Source organism: Oncorhynchus kisutch, linkage group LG25, assembly GCF_002021735.2.
Source record: "Oncorhynchus kisutch isolate 150728-3 linkage group LG25, Okis_V2, whole genome shotgun sequence".
In the NCBI taxonomy this organism is placed as follows: Eukaryota; Metazoa; Chordata; class Actinopteri; order Salmoniformes; family Salmonidae; genus Oncorhynchus; species Oncorhynchus kisutch.
In genome coordinates, this window is record NC_034198.2 from 20,427,990 (window position 1) to 20,447,600 (window position 19,611).

General features: G+C 41.7%; 1 protein-coding gene across 2 annotated transcripts; it reads left to right on the forward strand.

Annotated features, from left to right (window-relative positions):
- The first annotated feature begins 1,252 nt into the window (after nucleotides 1–1,252).
- Nucleotides 1,253–19,300, forward strand: LOC109870597 (thyrotroph embryonic factor-like). Of its 2 annotated transcripts, none has more exons than XM_020461170.2 (5): nucleotides 1,253–1,490; nucleotides 7,408–7,767; nucleotides 8,938–9,158; nucleotides 16,096–16,307; nucleotides 16,776–19,300. In XM_020461170.2, exons 1-5 carry the CDS (start codon nucleotides 1,415–1,417, stop codon nucleotides 16,795–16,797), a joined length of 891 nt encoding a protein of 296 aa, XP_020316759.1. In that variant the 5' UTR covers nucleotides 1,253–1,414; the 3' UTR covers nucleotides 16,798–19,300. The 2 variants fall into 2 exon arrangements, with proteins under 2 accessions (XP_020316759.1, XP_031661210.1); XM_031805350.1 differs by lacking the exon at nucleotides 1,253–1,490 and adding an exon at nucleotides 5,870–6,283.
- Nucleotides 19,301–19,611: the final 311 nt, after the last annotated feature.

The following is a 19,611-nucleotide window of genomic DNA, read 5'->3' on the forward strand; positions in this document are numbered from 1 at the left end:
TGGATTTATTGTGCTTTCAAAACAACTGGAGGCCGGATTTACAATTTTGACTTGGATGACCGTTCATAACGTATTTTCTCAGTCGGAGCTTGTTTATTCCCGACTTCCCAGTTGTCTTGAACTCACTGAAGTCAAGTTCTCAGTTTTGTGTTGTTGTTTTGAGTGCGGCACAAATCATGCTTCATTGGCAACATGGCCAATGTTGAATGTTTATCATTTTAAATTAGGAAAATAGCTCCTTAATCACAGATTTGAGACCACACAGCCACTGTCACTGAATCTTTCCAAACCACTCATTGTTGAATTTGCTATTTCCAACTTGTTGTGTAATGTTTATGTCCAATGGCCGATGAGCACCAATCTGTTTTATCTATCATTTCTATTCATTATTTCTCTTCATATGACAAGGATTAAAAAGGATTTGTGAGTAGATTGTTGACTTGATTTGTGATGATGACTGCTAGCTAAGATTTTGAAAGTAGGATGTTGACATGATCAGTCCAATCACTGCTACTGTACATTTTACGTGATTTAACAATTTTATCTGTGGCCAATGACCTTGAGCCTTCTTGGATGAGCACTTGTAATGTAACTCTATGGCTGCACCCGAGAATTTTTGATATCTCCCCTTGGGGGTGACGTAGTGTCCCCATGAGTGACCGAACACTGAGCCAATCACAGCGCAACGCTCTGTATTTTCTGCTGGCTTGCCCCACCACCACAGAAAGCAGTAAACTTGGCTGAAACACCTGCATTTTGGAGCTACCTTACTCAAGAAAACATAAAAGAGACAATGTTTGTATGTAGCTTGATTAACTCAATGATATATATATATTTTTACATTGTTTGCAAACTGATATGTGACATGTATTAATGCAAAACAGGCAAGCCCCCCCCCCCCCCCACACACAAATGCTATACCCCATAATCCTCTGCAAAATCCTATTTTCTGTGCAGAGAGCAAACCGCTAGCCAATTTAATTTACCGTTTACATATATTTAGATCAGTGACCTATTTAGGAAAGACAAACGGTGAGGCAACTAATTCGTTATTTTTTTGCGGAGAACGTAGACTTATTTCGTAACAACGTATTTTTGTTTCTTAGGTAATACAGTAAACGCATCCGATTGGCTTTCCCTATTTTGTCGGACAACAGGAGAAACCTATCACGACGAAGTTTCTAGCAGTGATTGGCTAGATCATGGGGGAAAATCGCTGAGGGGCGGGATACAAACCTTGTGGTCATAAAAACGAGGTTTACATTTTCCACATGTCCATCAATCTCGTTTTACATGTGGATATTTTTTCTGCTGTTGAACTTGGAAGCGTTGATAAATCTTGTCAATTTCATATATCTGCTCCAGTTTTTAATTGATAGTCAGACCAGGAGATCTTTAAAAACTTTTAGAAAAGATGTCTTCAGACATTCCGGAGATTTTCAAAGCTCTGCTAGAGGACCCCTTCACTGTTCCTACATTTGATTACAACGGTAAGAAGAAGCAAAATAATCGTTATTTCTTTGTGAACATTGTCAATAAATTGCGCTGTGTCTGAATGATAACGAATAATGTTTCCCCAGCACTATAGTAAACCACGCGCGTACCAGTGTTCCAACCATAAAATGTATTTGATACATTTGTTGCAAGCATAAACAATGTGCTGTCTGTGAACACTCTTCGACTATAAATACAAAATGTTGGACTAATTTCTCACTGCATGTCCTATATATATTGCGTAACCTCAGTAAAACCCTGGTGCCATTTTGACAGCGTCTCGGTTTAGCCTAGGCAATTTGATCACAAGATTGACCTCCGATTTAATCAACATGCCAGCATCATGTGGTGTGGGGGTTGAAGGGAGAAGTAGGATTACTGTTTGTCATCGTTAGAGGGCTCTAGTCACTTGTTCTGGATGTGGTTGTGTTCTCTCATTTGTGAGATTGGATTGGATGTGATTTATATAAACAGTCCAAGCAGATGTTGTCAACACTTAACCAGATTGTAAAACAAGATTAGAGTAGATATGATTTTTCACTTAAATTCATGAGACAATTTAAACATGGACAGTTGCAAAATGCAAGTGGTGTCAGGTACTCCTAAACATACTGATCACACTCAAGATACAAATTACTCAGGGCATTCACAACACTGACATCAACTCCCAATAGCCAAATACCACTGGACAGGACTTGGCACCTAAAACCTAATGATACAACCTGTCCACATAAGAGCTGTCTGGTATGCACTTGGTAAGGAAATGCTGGTAGTCTAATAATATGAACTGTAAACACAGAGCTCACTAATCTTGTGATATCCTCTTCCCAAACCAATTGCTGATAATTAGACACATTCACACAAATGTTTGTAAGGCCGTGGGAGACACTGTTAAGTACACACATTGGTGCCCTTGGCTGTGTAGCGCGATCAAAGCCAAGTGCGTCATAGAGGAACCTACACACAATCTTGCCCAATGTTTGAGCTGCTGCCCTGAGGAAGGAGATAAAGGGCCCCACTGTTAAGCAATAATATAAGCCAGGAGAGTTTCATTCCATCAGCCATCAGACTGCTGAACAGTGGGACATTGGACAGATGCATGCCCAATACAAGGTCGGAAAGTAGGTCGCAGAGGCTTTGAATAGGTGAAAATGTAAATGTGTGACTTGTGTACTAACTTTCCAGTTTTCTGTACTGCATGTGTATTTATATTGTGTCGTTTGTGTATTTGTATACTGACGTCACAAAATTAATTTCCATGTAAATGGACAATAAAGTATATCAGATCGTATCTCTCACACGAGGGGAGGGGGACAAAGTGTAAGGTCATGCTGGCAGCGCCAGTAATTCCCTGGAGGTCCATCCCCTCGTCTTGATGGTGACAGATACACTCTTGTCTCCTGAATACCATATCACCCCTTTGGATGGACTTTTCTTATAAGGCCTTCATAGATGCTAAACAAATTATTCAGAAGCAAACATCCAGAGAGTGAAAAAGGGTGATGACACATTTGGCAAAATGCCAGATGTAAGGAGGACCTGATACAATAGCTTTTATACTGTATAGTAGGCCAATCAATAGCTTTTATACTGTATAGTAGGCCAATCAATAGCTTTTATACTGTATAGTAGGCCAATCAATAGCTTTTAAATTTGTGAAGCATCTATGTAGGCCTTGTAAAGGATTTATGAAGGTGTCTTAAAGACAGTAGTGGATGACATCTATATTTTTCCCTCTTACTGTGGTGAGGATGCTAGACTAGCTCTGTATACAGACAGAACAGCACACTCTGTACTCTTGCAGTAATGCCCCCTAAAAAAAATATATTTTACTCCTCAGATTACAATACAAGAATGCTGTCTTTGCCTCTGCTTGATCTGTAGAAAACAAATGTTTGACAACTTGTGTATCATGTCTATCCCTATATCTAAATGTTTTGAGTAAGGGCTTAGTATGCTGTGCATTTGGCTGTTATGGTATATATGCATATGAAGGGCCATGTCTAAATATACAGTAGAGGTCAAAAGTTTGGACACCTACTCATTCAAGGGTTTTTCTTTCTTTCTACATTGTAGAATAACACATGGAATCATGTAGTAACCAAAAAAGTGTTAAACAAATCAAAATATATTTCATATTTGACATTCTTTAAAGTAGCCTCCCTTTGCCTGGATTCTCTCAACCAGCTCCATGAGGTAGTCACCTGGAATGCTTTTCTAACAGTCCTGAAGGAGTTTCCACATATGCTGAGCACTTGTTGGCTGCTTTTCATTCATTCTGCAGTCCAACTCATCCCAAACCATCTCAATTGGGTTGAGGTCGGGTGATTGTGGAGGCCAGGTCATCTGATGCAGCACTCAATCACTCTCCTTCGTCAAATAGCCCTTACACAGCCTGGAGGTGTGTTTTGGGTCATTGTCCTGTTGAAAAACAAATGATAGTCCCACTAAGCGCAAACCAGATGGGATGGCGTATCGCTGCAGAATGCTGTGGTAGCCATGCTGGGTGAGTGTGCCTTGAATTCTAAATATATCACAGCAAAGCACCATCACACCACCACCTCCCTGCTTCACGGTGAGAACCACACGTGCAGAGATCATCTTAAATCAAATTGTATTAGTCACATGCGCTGAATACAACAGGTGTAGACCTTACAGTGAAGTGCTTACTTACAAGCCCCTAACCAACAATGCAGTTAAAAAAATACGAATAAGAAATAAAAGTAACAAATAATTAAAGAGCAGCAGTAAAATAACAATAGTGAGACTATATACAGGGGGTACCGGTACAGAGCCAATGTGTGGGGGGCACTGGTTAGTCAAGGTCATTTAGGTAATATGTACATGTAAGTGGAGTGAAAGTGATTATGCATAGATAATAAACAGAGAGTAGCAGGAGCGTAAAAGGGGGGGGGGGGGGGGGGGCAGCAATCTGTTCACCTTCTCTGCGTCTCACAAAGACACGGCGGTTGAAACCAAAAATCTCTAATTTGGACTCGTTAGACCAAAGGACAGATTTCCAAAGCTCGTGTTTCTTGGCCCAAGCAAGTTTCTTCTTATTGGTGTCCTTTAGTAGTGGTTTCTTTGCAGCAATTCGACAACGTAGGCCTGATTCAAGCAGTCTTCTCTGAACAGGAGGAGAGATGTTGTTGACAACAGATGTTGTGTTTGTTACTTGAACTCTGTGAAGCATTTATTTGGGCTGCAATCTGAGGTGCAGTTAATTGCCTATTTTCTGAGGCTGGTAACTCTAATGAACTTATCCTCTGCAGTGAGGTAACTATGGGTCTTCCTTTCCTGTGTCGGTCCTCATGAGAGCAAGTTTCATCGTAGCGCTTGATGGTTTTTGCAATTGCACTTGAAGAAACTTTCAAAGTTCTTAATGTTCTGTATTGACTGACCTTCATGTCTTAAAGTAATGATGGACTGTCGTTTCTCTTTGCTTATTTGAGCTGTTCTTGTCATTATATGGACTTGGTCTTTTACCAAATAGGGCTATCTTCTTTATGCCAACCCTACCTTGTCACAACACAACTGATTGGCTCAAAGAAGAAGGAAAGAAATTCCACAAATGAACTTTTAACAAGGCACACCTGTTAATTGAAATGCACTCCAGGTGACTACCTCGTGAAGCTTGTTGAGAGAATGCCAAGAGTGTGCAAAGCTCTCAAGGCAAAGGGTGGCTACTGAAGAATCTCACATTCAAAATATACAGTGGGGCAAAAAAGTATTTAGTCAGCCACCAATTGTGCAAGTTCTCCCACTTAAAAAGATGAGAGGCCTGTAATTTTCATCATAGGGACACTTCAACTATGACAGACAAAATTAGGGGAAAAAATCTAGAAAATCACATTGTAGGATTTTTTATGAATTTATTTGCAAATTATGGTGTGAGATCTCACCCAAAACTCAGATATAATTTACAAACAAAGCATGTGTTTAGTGAGTCCGCTAGATCCGAGGCAGTAGGGATGACTGTGGATGTTCTCTTGATGAGTGTGTGAATTAAAAATTGTTCTTGTCCTGCTAAGCGTTCAAAATGTAACGAGTACTTTTGGTTGTCAGGAAAAACGTATGGAGTAAAAAATACATTTGACTTTACTACATTCCAAAAGAAAATAAAGTCGTATTTTTACTTAAGTACTTTACACTACTATTCTCAGGTGTTTTGAACGTGGCATTACCATTTTCCACGAGCACGTGAAGCCAGCAGAAGTCTAACAGAATGGAGATGTCATTGGGGTTGCTCCCCCCTCCCAACAAGTTTTCCTCTCATTTATGCAGGATTACAACGGATATATAATATTTTGTCAACCAATGGTGTCACGCCTTGCCTACGTCGCGCAAAGAATGTTAATATTCATAGTGGCAGAGAAGAGCACCTATCGGGGCAGGGCTGTTTTATATTTTCTACTCTACGAGGTGCGATTTCTCTTGACCAAAAAACGTTTTTTTTTTTTTTTTGATTATTTGGAGAATCGATCAGAATCTGAGAGGTTAACTAATGTCGAGTCGTTTGCTGCAACATAACCTTTAGCCTAATCTCGGTGTCACTATCTCTGAATTGATAGGCTACTTTTTTCACGGACAGGAGATTGGTAGGGTAGTCCAAGCTTCATTGTTGAAGTAGCCTATCTTTAAATTGAGTTGTTGCGTAATTACCGGCAAAAATGTCTGGAGAGGATCACAACCAAGAATGAAACATTCAAGGGGTCACCTGGTGCGTTTCCCGTGGTATTGAAGAAAATCATGTTAATGCCCCAACCGAATTTACTCGAGAGCGACGATGGTAAGTCTAGATGCTTCTGTGTGGGGGTTACACGCACCGTTTGTTATAGGCAACAAACTGAGCAGAGGCCGAATGCGAATACAATTTATGCAAAGTAGTAGCCTAAAATGGACAGGCTTACACAAAATCACATCCTGTCTGTTTGTTTCTATAGTGTTCTGATCAACCAAGCATTCAGGTATCCTTTTATCTGAATTTGAACTAAAATTGGGTAGCTGCACTTCAGTTCTGTGGTTCTCAGACCGCATACACAGTTGACAGTAAATTCTTCTCTCCCCACTCCCTTCAACTCTCCTCCTCCTCACCACTCACTAGGCAGGTTTCCATTTACTCATCTCTATTGACAAAAGCAATGTCGCAAAAAAGAAAATGCGACACGTGTAAATGGAAATGGCAGATATAGTAGACATTTTCTAAAGATATACCCCCCCCCCCCTTCCGTTCGATAGGGGTGGATTATTCTTCTGACGAACTTTATTTTTTGCGACAAATGATGATTGAGACAGTGTTTTTCGAATAAACGATGATTGCCGAATCATTATGAAGGTATGCGGGGCGCTGTTGTCATACAGGCTTAAGCCTTTTCATCCACACGAATTACATGGAAACGCACCCTAGCCTGCATATTGTATGCGAATTTTATAAATGTCACAAAAAATCTATGGACAAGTTAATGGAAACATGGACAGTGATTTTCAGGTCACAAAGTCTGAGTTGGATGACCGTTCAAAACGAGTTTCGTTTCTTCGAGTTACCAGTGGTCTTGAACGCATTGAAGTAGGAGATTTTTCAGTTCCCAGTTTTGAAAACTGCATATATTAGTAGACTAGGTCACATATTCTAGTGTCACGGGCCCCTTTCCACCAAATAGTGATGTAGGCCTAATATTTCATCATATCTCTTCCATTGGTTGAAATATGGTGCTTGCATGATCAGATTTGTGGGTTTGGTTCTCACATGGACCACTTATATGGAATATGTCCTGAGTGTAAATGGATTAAACCATTTACTGAATGACCATGTCAAATAAACCCATTTACAATGCCTGTCTTCTCGCAACTTGTTTTATCATGCTTGCCATAACCCATAATATTATACAAGGCTCTTCTGTTTTGCTGCCACAGACAATGACAAGGATAAGCTTTTTACGAGGGACAATGTGGACCTTGGAGGAGGGAGCGGGATGGGTCCGTCGGCCGCCCTGACCCCCGCCATCTGGGATAAGACCATCCCGTACAACGGGGAGACCTTCCACCTGGAGTACATGGACCTGGAGGAGTTCCTCATCGAGAACGGCATCCCCACCTTGTCCCTGGACAATGCTCTCAACATGGAAATTGCAGGGAAGAAGACAGAGAAGCCAACCAGCACCACGACAGCCCCCGCTGCCCCAATCTCCCTGCTGCCGGTCCTGGAACTAGACCAGTGTGAGGAGGAGGTGGTCACCGTCACCCTCAACAGTGCTGATATCACAGCCAACACAGGTAGGCTACACCTGTGAAATCATTAGAGCCTTATGCACTAATGGTCTGTTAGTGTTATTACATAGAGAATTACCTTAGTAGTTTCATGGTATAATACATAAGTAATACAAAGCGTGACTCAAATGTATTTAAGCTCAAAGTAAACCAAGTAAGTTGTTCTTGGTTCTGCCATAGACAGTCAGACATGTCTGAGCACCAAGGGCACACATGGCACATGCATGGAGAAACACATACTGGTTTGTTTGAATGTCATTCAAGGCTGTATGTACTGTTGTGTGTGCTGCTGTAGATGGTGGTAAAAAATAGATCCTAGCTATGCTGAGTGGTCAAGACAACCGTGGTGTTTATTACGAGCTGACCAACAGATGTGGGCTGGGCTACATGAGGCCATCTTTATCGAATGTAGAAGCCTGGATTTATTTTAAAAATTCTCCAGTTTTGGATATAAACAGGTTAGAACCAAATGTATGTTTCTACCGAACAGAATGTTCCATTTACATTGGGAGCATTTATTTACCCTTAAAACTGATTGTAGCATTTACCTATCAACTGGTTAGGTTCTGAACAAATAGTAATGACTCAAACGGACGACTAGAAAAAGCTCAAGCCAAGTTTATTCATCCCATTGGGTCAAACAGCTAAAAAGACAAGCTATGAAGATACAAGTACATATATTTATAACCTCCTTACACATCTAGACAGCCAATACATGTCTGTTGCTAGGCAGGAACTTCATTTGTTCCTCTTACTGGTGTAGTCATGGCCCTGCCTGATGCTAGAACCTTTGTGGGCGTGGAAGTGTATGTGTGTGAGAGAACTGTAAAGAGGGTTGTTGTGGTGGGCCCCTCTGGACCCCCTTCCAGAGGTTTCTTCTCACTTTTTCTGCTGACTTGACCAAAAGCCAAATTCCTCGCTCCTCTTTAGTTCCGCAGCTGGCTTGCCTTATCAGATATTAACTGTTGCCCTTTGCCTCCCTCAGTAACTTTCGATACACATTCCTTATTCACCCTTCATTGACACAGAATATAAACAGTTATCATACATGTAATGAAATCCATATGTTCTTATATAGTGACAGGAATAAGTATATTTCAAGTTAGAACCCAACAAACCAAAACGGTATACTTGAAACCTTAACCTAATGCTTGGTCACCTGTATCTCCCCCACAGAGGTGGGGACAGACAAGGACAGGCTGACCCCTGAAACCATCGACCCGGAGGAGATTGAGGTGAACGTGAACTTTGATCCGGACCCTACGGACCTGGTCCTGTCCAGTGTTCCTGGAGGAGAGCTGTTCAACCCACGCAAACACAAGTTCTCAGAGGAGGAACTCAAACCACAGCCCATGATCAAGAAGGCCAAGAAGGTGTATGTACCTGAGGATTCTAAGGTAAGTCAGAGACATGGAGGTCGGAAATGATAAGGGTGTGGGAGGTAGGTGTATACATTTTCTTTTCAAATTCCAAGAAGAGAAATAGGATTTTTTTTTAAAATAGTTATTTAATTGTGGTTTACAGTACCACCAGTTAGTTCATAGAACAGTGGTCACCAACTGCGACTGGTTGAACTTCAAGGCATTCCTAGTCGATCACCAAACATTTCTGTAGAAAAGCCAATGATGAAGGCTTGCTCCTTTTTTGTCTTGCCGCTGTTGGGAGATCTGTGGCTCGAGTGTCACCGTGCCTACGGCTTCCAGCAAAGTTTGATATTAGCCTACATGAGATTTCATAACTTTAAAAAAAACCATGACCTGAGAGAGAATGTTGCTGTTTTTATAAGTGAGTTTATGTTTAAGTTTTTATACAGCACTGTCAACACTGTTTTTATTCAACACTATTACACAACATAAAATGCGCTTCTTCGTACTACCACTCGCGCTGCAGCTGCTTTGAATTAGTAGCCAAGTGTATTGATAGCCCTGCGTTTTTATTATTAGCAGCTTGCCGTGTCTATTTTAATATCGAGAAATATTTCACTTTCTCTGGTCATAGGAACATGCATGAGGAAGATGCTGATGCGGTGCGACTCGAGTTTCTCCATCAGGTGGAAGACCCTGTCCACTCTCTGGTCAGTCTCACCGGAGGAAAGGAAGGGAGAGAAAAACCAAGAGAGGCGGACCCTCTGCTGCTCTCTCCCTCCCTCCGCTGAGACTAATGCCTTGTTCAAAACAAAAGGAAACTCAGAACTTGGACATCTCCGACTTCAGTCTGTTCAAGACAAATGGGAACTCAGAAAAAAACTAGATCCGGCTGGGGAAAAATCTTTTTGAACGGTCATCCAAGTCGGAAACTCGGGCCTCTTTCTAGCACTCAGACCTGAAGATCACTGACTTCATGATTTAATTTAGTTTTTTTTCTCCAGAGTTCCCAGTTGTCTTGAAAGCACCATGATCATCAGATGCAGGTACAAATTATTTCAATTTATGCTCAGCTGTGCCTTGCAAGTGCTACACAAACTGATCTATTTTGTTATCAAAGCTCAAGTGTTAAAATATACTGAACAAAAATATAAATCAGTCAATTGAAATAAATAAATTAGGCCCTAATCTATGGATTGGACAGGGACACAGCCATGGATGGGTCTGGGATGGCATAGGCCCACCCACTTGGGAGCCAGGCCCACCCAATCAGAATTGTTTTTTTCCAACAAAAGGGCATTATTACAGACCGAAATAATTTTATGAGCTACCCGGGTGGTTGGTCTCAGACGAAGAAGCCGGATGTGGAGGTCCTGGGCTGGCGTGGTTATATGTGGTCTGCGGTTGTGAGGCCGGTTGAACGTACTGCCGAATTCTCTAAAATGACATTGGAGGTGGCTTATGGTAGAGAAATGAACATGAAATTATCGGGCTACAGCTCTGGTGGACATTCCTGCTGTCAGCATGCCAATTGCATGCACCCTCAAATTGACATCTGTGGCGTTGTGTGACAAAACTAGACATTTTAGAGTGGCCTTTTATTGTCCGCAGCACAAGGTGCACCTGTGTAATCATGTTGTTTAATCAGCTACTTGATATGCCACACCTGTCATGTGGATAGATTAATTTGGCAAAGGAGAAATGCTCCTAATGAGGATGTAAACAAATTTGTGCACAACATTTTAGGGAAATACGCATCTTGTGAGTATTGAACATTTCTGTTATCTTTTATTTCAGCTCATTAAACATTGGACCGACACACTACATGTTGCGTTTTATATTTTTGTTCAGTGTATATAATATGGTCTGAGAAGAACAATATTGCCAGGCATATAGCTAATGTGCTGTGAGAATGTATTCGGCCTACCTACTGCACAAACCTCATTCCTACAGAACTGTTTTTATTAGGTTCATGTCGAAAAATAAGTCATGCAACAACAACAAAAATTATAATCTGAGCAGTTGATCTCTGCTTGCTTTTTGACTATAGCTCAGCCTTCAACACCATAGTACCCTCCAAGCTCATCATTAAGCTTGCGGCCCTGGGTCTGAACCCCGCCCTGTGCAACTGGGTCCTGGACTTCCTGATGGGCTGCCACCCAGTGGAAAGGGTAGGTAACAGCACCTCCACTTCGCTGATCCTCAACACAGGCCCCACAAGGGTGCTTGCTCAGCACCCTCCTGTACTCCCTGTTCACCAATGACTGCGTGGCCATGCATGCCTCCACCTCAATCATCAAGTTTGCAGACGACACAACAGTAGTAGGCCTGATTACCAACAATGACGAGACAGCCTACAGGGAGGTGACGGCCGTGGCGGAGTGGTGCCAGGAAAATAACCTCTACCTCAATGTCAACAAGAATGAAGGAGCTGATCGTGGACTATAAATCAAATGTTATTTGTCACATGCGCCGAATACAACAGGTGTAGACCTTACAGTGAAATGCTTACTTACAAGCCCTTAATCAACAATGCAGTTGGATTTTTTTTAAGTGTTAAAGTATTTACTAAAATAAACTGAAGTAAAAAATCAATTAAAAAAATGAAGGAGCAAGAATAAAATAACATTAGGGAGGCTATATATAGGGGGTACCGGTGCAGAGTCAATGTGTGGGGGCACTGGTTAGTTGAGGTAATATGTACATGTAGGTAGAGGTAAAGTGACTATGCAAGGATATTAAACAGAGTAGCAGCAGCATATAAATGGCTGGGGGGTGGATAATGCAAATAGTCCGGGTAGCCATTTGATTAGCTGTTCAGGAGTCTTATGGCTTGGGGGTAGAAGCTGTTAAGAAGCCTTTTGGACCTAGACTTGGCGTTCCGGTACCACTTGCTGTACGGTATCAAGGAGAACAGACTATGATTAGAGAGGCTGAAGTCTTTGGCAATATTTTGGACCTTCTTCTGACACCAGCTAATATAGAGGTCCTGGATGGCAGGAAGCCTGGACCCGGTGATGTACTGGGCCGTACACACTACCCTCTGTCGTGCCTTGCCGAGCAGTTGCCATACCAGGCGGTGATGCTCTCGATGGTGCAGCTGTAGAACGTTTTGAGGATCTGAAGACTCATGCCAAGTCTTTTCAGTCTCCTGAGGGGGAATAGGTATTGTCATGCCCTCTTCACAACTGTCTTGGTGTGTTTGGAACATGATAGTTTGTTGGTGATGTGGACACCAAGGAACTTGAAGCTCTCAATCTGCTCCACTACAGCCCCGTCGATGAGAATGGGGGATGTGCTCGGTCCTCCTTATTCTGTTGTCTACAATCATCTCCTTTGTCTTGATCGCGTTGAGGGAGAGGTTGTTATCCTGGCACCACACTGCCATGTCGCTGACCTCCCTATAGGCTGTCTCATCGTTGCCGGTGATCGGTCTACCACTGTGTTGTCGGCAAACTTAATGATGGTGTTTGAGACTGCATGGCCAAGCACGACATGAGTGAACACTGAGTACAGTAGGGGACTGAGCACGCACCCCTGAGGTGCCCCCGTGTTGAGGATTAGCGTGGAGGATGTATTGTTACTTACCTTACCACCTGGGGGTGGCCTGTCAGGAAGTCCAGGATCCAGTTGCAGAGGGAGGTGTTTAGTCCCAGGGTCCTTAGCTTAGTGATGAGCTTTGAGGGCACTATGGTGTTGAAAGCTGAGCTGTAGTCCGTGAATAGCATTCTCACGTATGTGTTATTTTTGTTCAGGTTTCTTGGACAATGGTGTTGTGAGCCATGACAAGCCTTTCAAAGCGGGATTTATTATAAGCGTCCGGATTAGTGCCCCGCACCTTGAAGCGGCAGCTCTACCCATTAGCACAGTGCAGATGTTGCCTGTAATCCATGGCTTTTGGTTGGGGCACGTACGGTCACTGTGGGGATGATGCCATCGATGCACTTATTGATAAAGCCAGTGACTGATGTTTTCCTCAATGCCATCGGAACAATCCCGGAACATAGTCCAGTCTGTGCTAGCTTAGCATCTGTGTCATCTGACCACTACCTTATTGAGTGAGTCACTGGTACTTCCTGCTTTGGTTTTTGCATGTAAGCAGGAATCAGGAGAATAGAGTTATGATCAGATTTGCCAAATGGAGGGAGTGGGAGAGCTTTGTACGTGTCTCTGTGGGTGGAGTAAAGGTGGTCCAGAGTTATTTTTCCCTCTGGTTGCACATTTAACATGCTGGTAGAAATGAGGTAAAACAGATTTAAGTTTCCCTGCGTTAAAGTCCCTGGCCACTAGGAGCGCCGCCTCTGGATGAGCATTTTCCTGTTTGCTTATGGCCTTATACAGCTTGTTGAGTGCCATCTTAGTGCCAGCTTCGGTTTGTGGTGGTAAATAGACAGCTATGAAAAATAGAGATAAACTCTCTTGGTAAATAGTGTGGTCTACAGCTTATCATGAGATGCACTACCTCAGGCGAGCAAAACCTTGAGAGTGGAGTTAGGTGGTGAGGTGCTGACTACTAAAACCTCTGTCAGCTACTTGGAATGTATCCTTGATGGAAGCTTTGGAGGTGTGAGCATGGCCAATAAGGTGCTAGGGAAGGTTAATGCAAGGACTAAGTTTTTGGCTAGAAAGTCCAAGCTGCTTGATAAGGACTCCATGAAAGTGCTTGCTACAGCCCTCATTCAATGCCATTTTGACTATGCTAGTACTTCCTGGTTTGGGGGCTTATCTACACTTATGAAGGGGAAGCTCCAGATAGCCCAGAGTAAGCTGATCAGGGTAGTAATGAAGGTGAGTCCATGTATTCACATAGGCAGGAGCTGCTTTCAGGAACTAAACTGGCCTGTTGAGGCTAGGGTGTCCCAGATTAGACTCTGTTTGGTTTACAGGAGTATTTATGGTTCTGCGCCCAGATATCTAAGTGATTTACTTTCCTCGTGTTAGGGATGCACACAATCACAGCACCAGATCAGGTGTTGCTGATGTGTGCTTATACAGGTTCAGGAGTAATGCGGGGAAAGGTACTTTCTTGTATACTGGAGCCTCAGAATGGAATGAGTTGCCTCTGCCCATAAAAACAACGTCCTCTCTGGGCAGCTTTAAATATAAAGTAAAAATATGTTTCATGTCCTCTGTGCCCATATGAATAACCCCTATGATGTAACTGGAATGATGAGATGTTCTTCTATGTTTTTGTTTTATTATTTCACTGCCATACTGTGTTGGATCTTGTCTATCCATCTTGTCTCAAGAGGACCACAATGGAAATAAGTCCTAGACTTTGTGTTATCCTCAATGATTTTATTAATGTGCGCATGTATGGCTTTTAAGTTTTATGTGTGCTTGTTTTTTAATAAACTAAACTAAAATCAGACTGTTAAATAACCGTCACTAGCTGGCTACCACCCGACTACTCAACTCTGCACCTTAGAGGCTGCTGCCCTATATACATGGAATGACTGGCCACGTTGATAATGGAACAGTAGTCGCTTTCATGTTTATATACCGTAATTGCTGGACTATAAGCCGCAACTTTATTCCCACACTTTGAACCTCGCGGTTTATACAATGACGCGGCTAATTTATGGATTTTTCCCGCTTTCGCAAGATTCATGCCGCCGCCAAAAAACTGAGCACCGTCACATAATGTGACGTAAATCGAGCACGCTCAAACTTCCCATCATTCTGATTACGGTAGTAATTTTGTCACCCTCATCATGGCAAAGACACTGAGAAATGCATATGAAGCAGCTTTCAAGTTGAAGGCGATCGATCTGGCTGTTGGAAAAGGAAATAGAGCTGCTGCACGGGAGCTTGGCCTTGAGTCGATGATAAGATGTTGGAAACAGCAGCGGGAGGAACTGACTCAGTGCAAAAAGACAACAAACCTTTCAGAGGGAAGAAAAGCAGATGGCCCAAAGTATTTGCAGCCACTCGACATCAGTGTAAATCGTGCATTTAAGGTGGCGCTCCTTGTTCAGTGGGAGTCTTGGATGACAAGTGGGGAGAAATCCTTCACTAAAACGGGCTGCATGCGAAGAGCAACTTATGGTCAAGTCTGCCAGTGGGTCCTGACAGCGTGGAGCATTGTCAAAAAATCCACTATCATCAACAGGTTTCGAAAGGCTGGACTGCTGCGTGTTGAAGGGGCAGCATGAGCTCAGCGGGGTATTTGCCTCCGGATGAAAGTGACGAGAGCGACAATGAAAACGATCCAACATCGGATGAAGCAATTCTGAGGCTATTCATCTCCGACACCGAAGGAGATGACTTCAATGGTTTCAGTGCACAGGAGGAGGAAGATAGTGACCAAGTTCATTTGTTTCAATGTACCGGTAGGCACCTGCGGCTTATAGACATGTGCGGCGTATTTATGTACAAAATACATATTTTTTTATAATTCAGTGGCTGCGGTTTATATTCAGGTGCGCTTAATAGTCCAGCAATTACGGTACTTCTTTACTCATCTCATATGTATATACTGTATTCTATTCTACTGTATTTAGTCAATGCCACTCCAACATTGCTCGTCTTAATATTTATATATTTCTTAATTCCATTGTTTTACTTTTAGATGTGTGTATTGTTGTGAATTGTCAGATACTACTGCACTGTTGGAGCTAGAAACAAGCATTTTGCTACACCCGCAATAACATCTACTAAATATGTGTATGTGACCAATAAAATTTGATTTGACTGCGAAAGTGATCTTGACTCAAATGTTGGTGACCACTGTCATAGAGCATTCAGTCATTCTGAAGGTCTTTTTAAATGACCTAGCGCCAGTGAGGGGGAAAACTAGCTTTTGCTTTTTAACAAAGCTTTCAATAACTTAGCAGCGACATTGGACGCTTTCAATAACACGGCAGTGACATTGAATTGAAAGCGACCTTAATGCTCTCATCATTAAGGTCGCTTTCAATAACAACCTTGTTCTCTCTCTGCTCTTTCTCTTTCCCCCTCTCCTCACAAGGATGAGAAGTACTGGCAGAGGAGGAAGAAGAACAACGTGGCGGCAAAGCGTTCCCGGGACGCGCGCCGACTCAAGGAGAACCAGATCACGGTGCGGGCGGCGTTCCTGGAGCGTGAGAACACGGCGCTACGACAGGAAGTGGGCGAGCTACGGAAAGACTTTGCCCGCAGCAAGAATGTTGTGGCCCGCTACGTGGCCAAATTCGGAGAGCTGTAAGGGACCAAACACAGACAACTGCCGGCCGTTGCACACAGATTGCATCAGCTATTCACTTCATTTTGGTCAGGGCACTAGTAGCAACATCCTTTGTTTGTGGTCATAAATCAATTGTGAATATCCACTGTTGCACTGCTCACATTAGCTGCATACAAAACAATAAGAGACAGTGATATGCAGTAAATATGAGCTCCTCAGTGAGACAGATGAGGAAAAGGAAACGATGACATCACGTTGAGGTAGAGAACGGCAGGCATATTATTGCAATGAATACACTACAAAATGTTCAAATACAAAATAACCAGTGAGACATGACATGTGTTTTGCTCCTTTATAACACAAGTTTGATGGGTAGAATTGATGAATAATGTGGTAATGAAACGTTAACCTCCCCTCATCACCTCATGTTAACTCCCAGTCTTCCTTTCCTGGTAAATAATCTACTTTTTCTCTTCTCTTTCAAGTGCATTGCTGGAAGACCAGTAGACTATTATTGATTTTATTTGTGGTGTGGGTGAAGTAATTGAATCAAATACAATGGATAGATGGATCAGAAGATGGCGTGTGGAAGAGTGATTGATGTTGCCGTGTAGATGATGTGGAATTGTATTAGTGACCGCTGCTTATTGTTTTTATTTTACTTTTTATTTTTAAAAATGTAGGGGCTAGATCAGCTTTAATATTGCAAATAGATTGTAGCTTCCATCAATGTAATTGTATGCATAATTTCTAATCCCCCCCATATATTTGTTTTGTAAATATATATTTTCCTTTTTATTTTCCCCTAACCCTACCACCACCACCCCTCCCCTAATTTGAGTAAACTAATGGACAACAACACTTTGGCCTTTTACGGACACAGTGTATTTTACAATAGTTGTTTTTAGTCCCATCCTTCAGCTCCCCTCAACCCATCTCTGAAGACCATCCCGTTTTAATTTAATTTGACCATATTTTTAACTGTGCTGTTTCACAAACGTTCTGAACCTATATACATTTTACAGATACAATATATTTTACATTAGTTATCTTGTTTTTAGTCCCATCCTTCAGCTCCATTCAACTCCTTCCATCTATCTCTGAACACCATCCAGTTTCGAATTCTATTTGCCATATATTATTCACCTGTGCTGTGATGTTTCACCAAAGATTTTAACCTTTCTATTCTCATAGTTCCTACAGATTGTAAATTAAAGATACTTTTTTTTTTGCTAAAATTATTATATTATCGATGGATTGATTGACTTTTCAAATCACCCAGCAGTGCTATTTGCAGAGTTAGATCCAGGTAAATGTTGCTATTCTTCAGCCATTTATTTAACTTGGTTTTAACTTGTGGGAGTGCTTCTTTCAATACACTACAATGAGAATGTGTATTCTGATCATGTTTTGTACAACATTTGCTGGTAAAGAGATTGGGATTGGGGGGGATAAGGGTGGATGACATTTTAGTAAACTGAAAAGGGCATTTATTTTGGGGGGATTTTAGTCTAAACTAGCATGGATTGTCCATAAGCAGTTCTGATTTTCATAACTTTGCTTCCACGTCTCCCGTTAATGTCAAAGGTTAATTAAAATACTAAAATATAATACAATAACTAAAATGAATCCGGGGACTAATACGGCTTGGTAGTGGTTTTAAGACCATGTTAGTATGACCTTCAATGCAAGTCTTTTCCTGTACATGTTAACACTTGCTCAAACTGTACATAATGCTTGGTAATATTTCAGTCTCTCTGTCTTGTATATTGTCCCATGGTCTTGGATCATTGATATTTCCAGGAAACTTCTTTCTTCAGCTTCTGTGTTTTGAGTTATAAAGAAATGCTTAAAGTTAGCTTTATTTTCTGGACACTTTTTCCTTATATTCAAATAACTCCATATAAAAACCTGTTGACTTATCTATGACATTACTGTGCAATTTACACATTTTCTGCAATTGTGTTCTCAACCAAATGTAAAACTCCAACCGTTCTCCTGTTTACTACTATGGAAAGTGGTTTATCCAACGTCTCTGGGACTTGATAATATATGGACAGTTGCCACACAATGTAAAAAGGTGACCGATTCTGTGCTGTCTACAATGAGTACAATACATTGTAGTTACCTCATGAAACTGGAAAACAGACATCAGAACTTATGGGGAAGTTTGTATGTTGCAGTTTTTTAATTCCTTTTGATAAATATTGCTGTTTTTAAATTCCTTTTGTCAAAATCAGGATATTTTTTAAAACTCAATGTGGCTTGATCTGGGCCTGTTTCAACAAGGACCTTCAAGTGTCTTCAGCTGACTCAGTGCAGTGCCCAGTACCCAATGACCAATACCATATCATACACTGAAATTCAAGCCTCCTTTCAGGGTTTCTGTCTCCTTAGTTTTTCCCCCTTTGGTCCATCATGTTTCCTTGTTATCAAGCCTGATTGTCACTTTCCTAATTCCTGCTGATGTAACTGGAGGAAAATAAGTGATTGCAGTGCTTTCAGCTCGTTTTGGAATTTATCTGAAGAATTACCTTGAAGGTAGTCTGGATGTGTTTTACATTATTTTTTATTGACATTTAAAAATTGGTTTTGTGCGTTGTGGTGAGAACCTTGTTCAAATTGACAGCTTCATTTATTGGTCGTTTGCAAAATCTGGAGACAAGACCTTTGTGTGGCAGTGATTGTAATTATTCCAGTCCTTTGACTATAACTCAATAGATCAAACATGTTGGGAAGTAGATGATTGAGAACAGACAAATCAAGAATTTGATACAGATAAGCTATGTACATCTTGATTAAACCGACCAGTGAACGATGTCAGGAAGGGAAACGGACTGGATTGGGTGCCCCCTAAACACTAGCACAATTACAACCAAGAATATGTTAACATCTGTTATTCAACTGGTGCAGGGGAAATTCTTAACTGTTTGAGAATTGTCTAGATTTAGTTTCTACATATTGTTGCATGTGGCTACTGTATGTATAAATAAAGCATGGTTGAAAACAGTGAAGGTGTTTTGGGGCTGAAGTACCTGCCTGTGTAAATATTAGACAGGACAGTTGAAACCATCCACAGAAAGGAACACACCAGTAGCTTTAGGACAAATCTTTCTCAACTTAGCCATGGGATAAACTGGACTCTTTTTTTTGGGCCATGCCAGGGGTGTAATCATCAGTCCACAACCTTTTGCAATAGCAATGGTTTACTCAAAACAGAAAACCTTTCGCACCAAAAATGAGTTTATTGGACAAATTCAGGTAGGTCCCTCAGTTTCGTTTGGTTCGTTGTGAATACACCCCTGGTGTTGCATAAGCCAC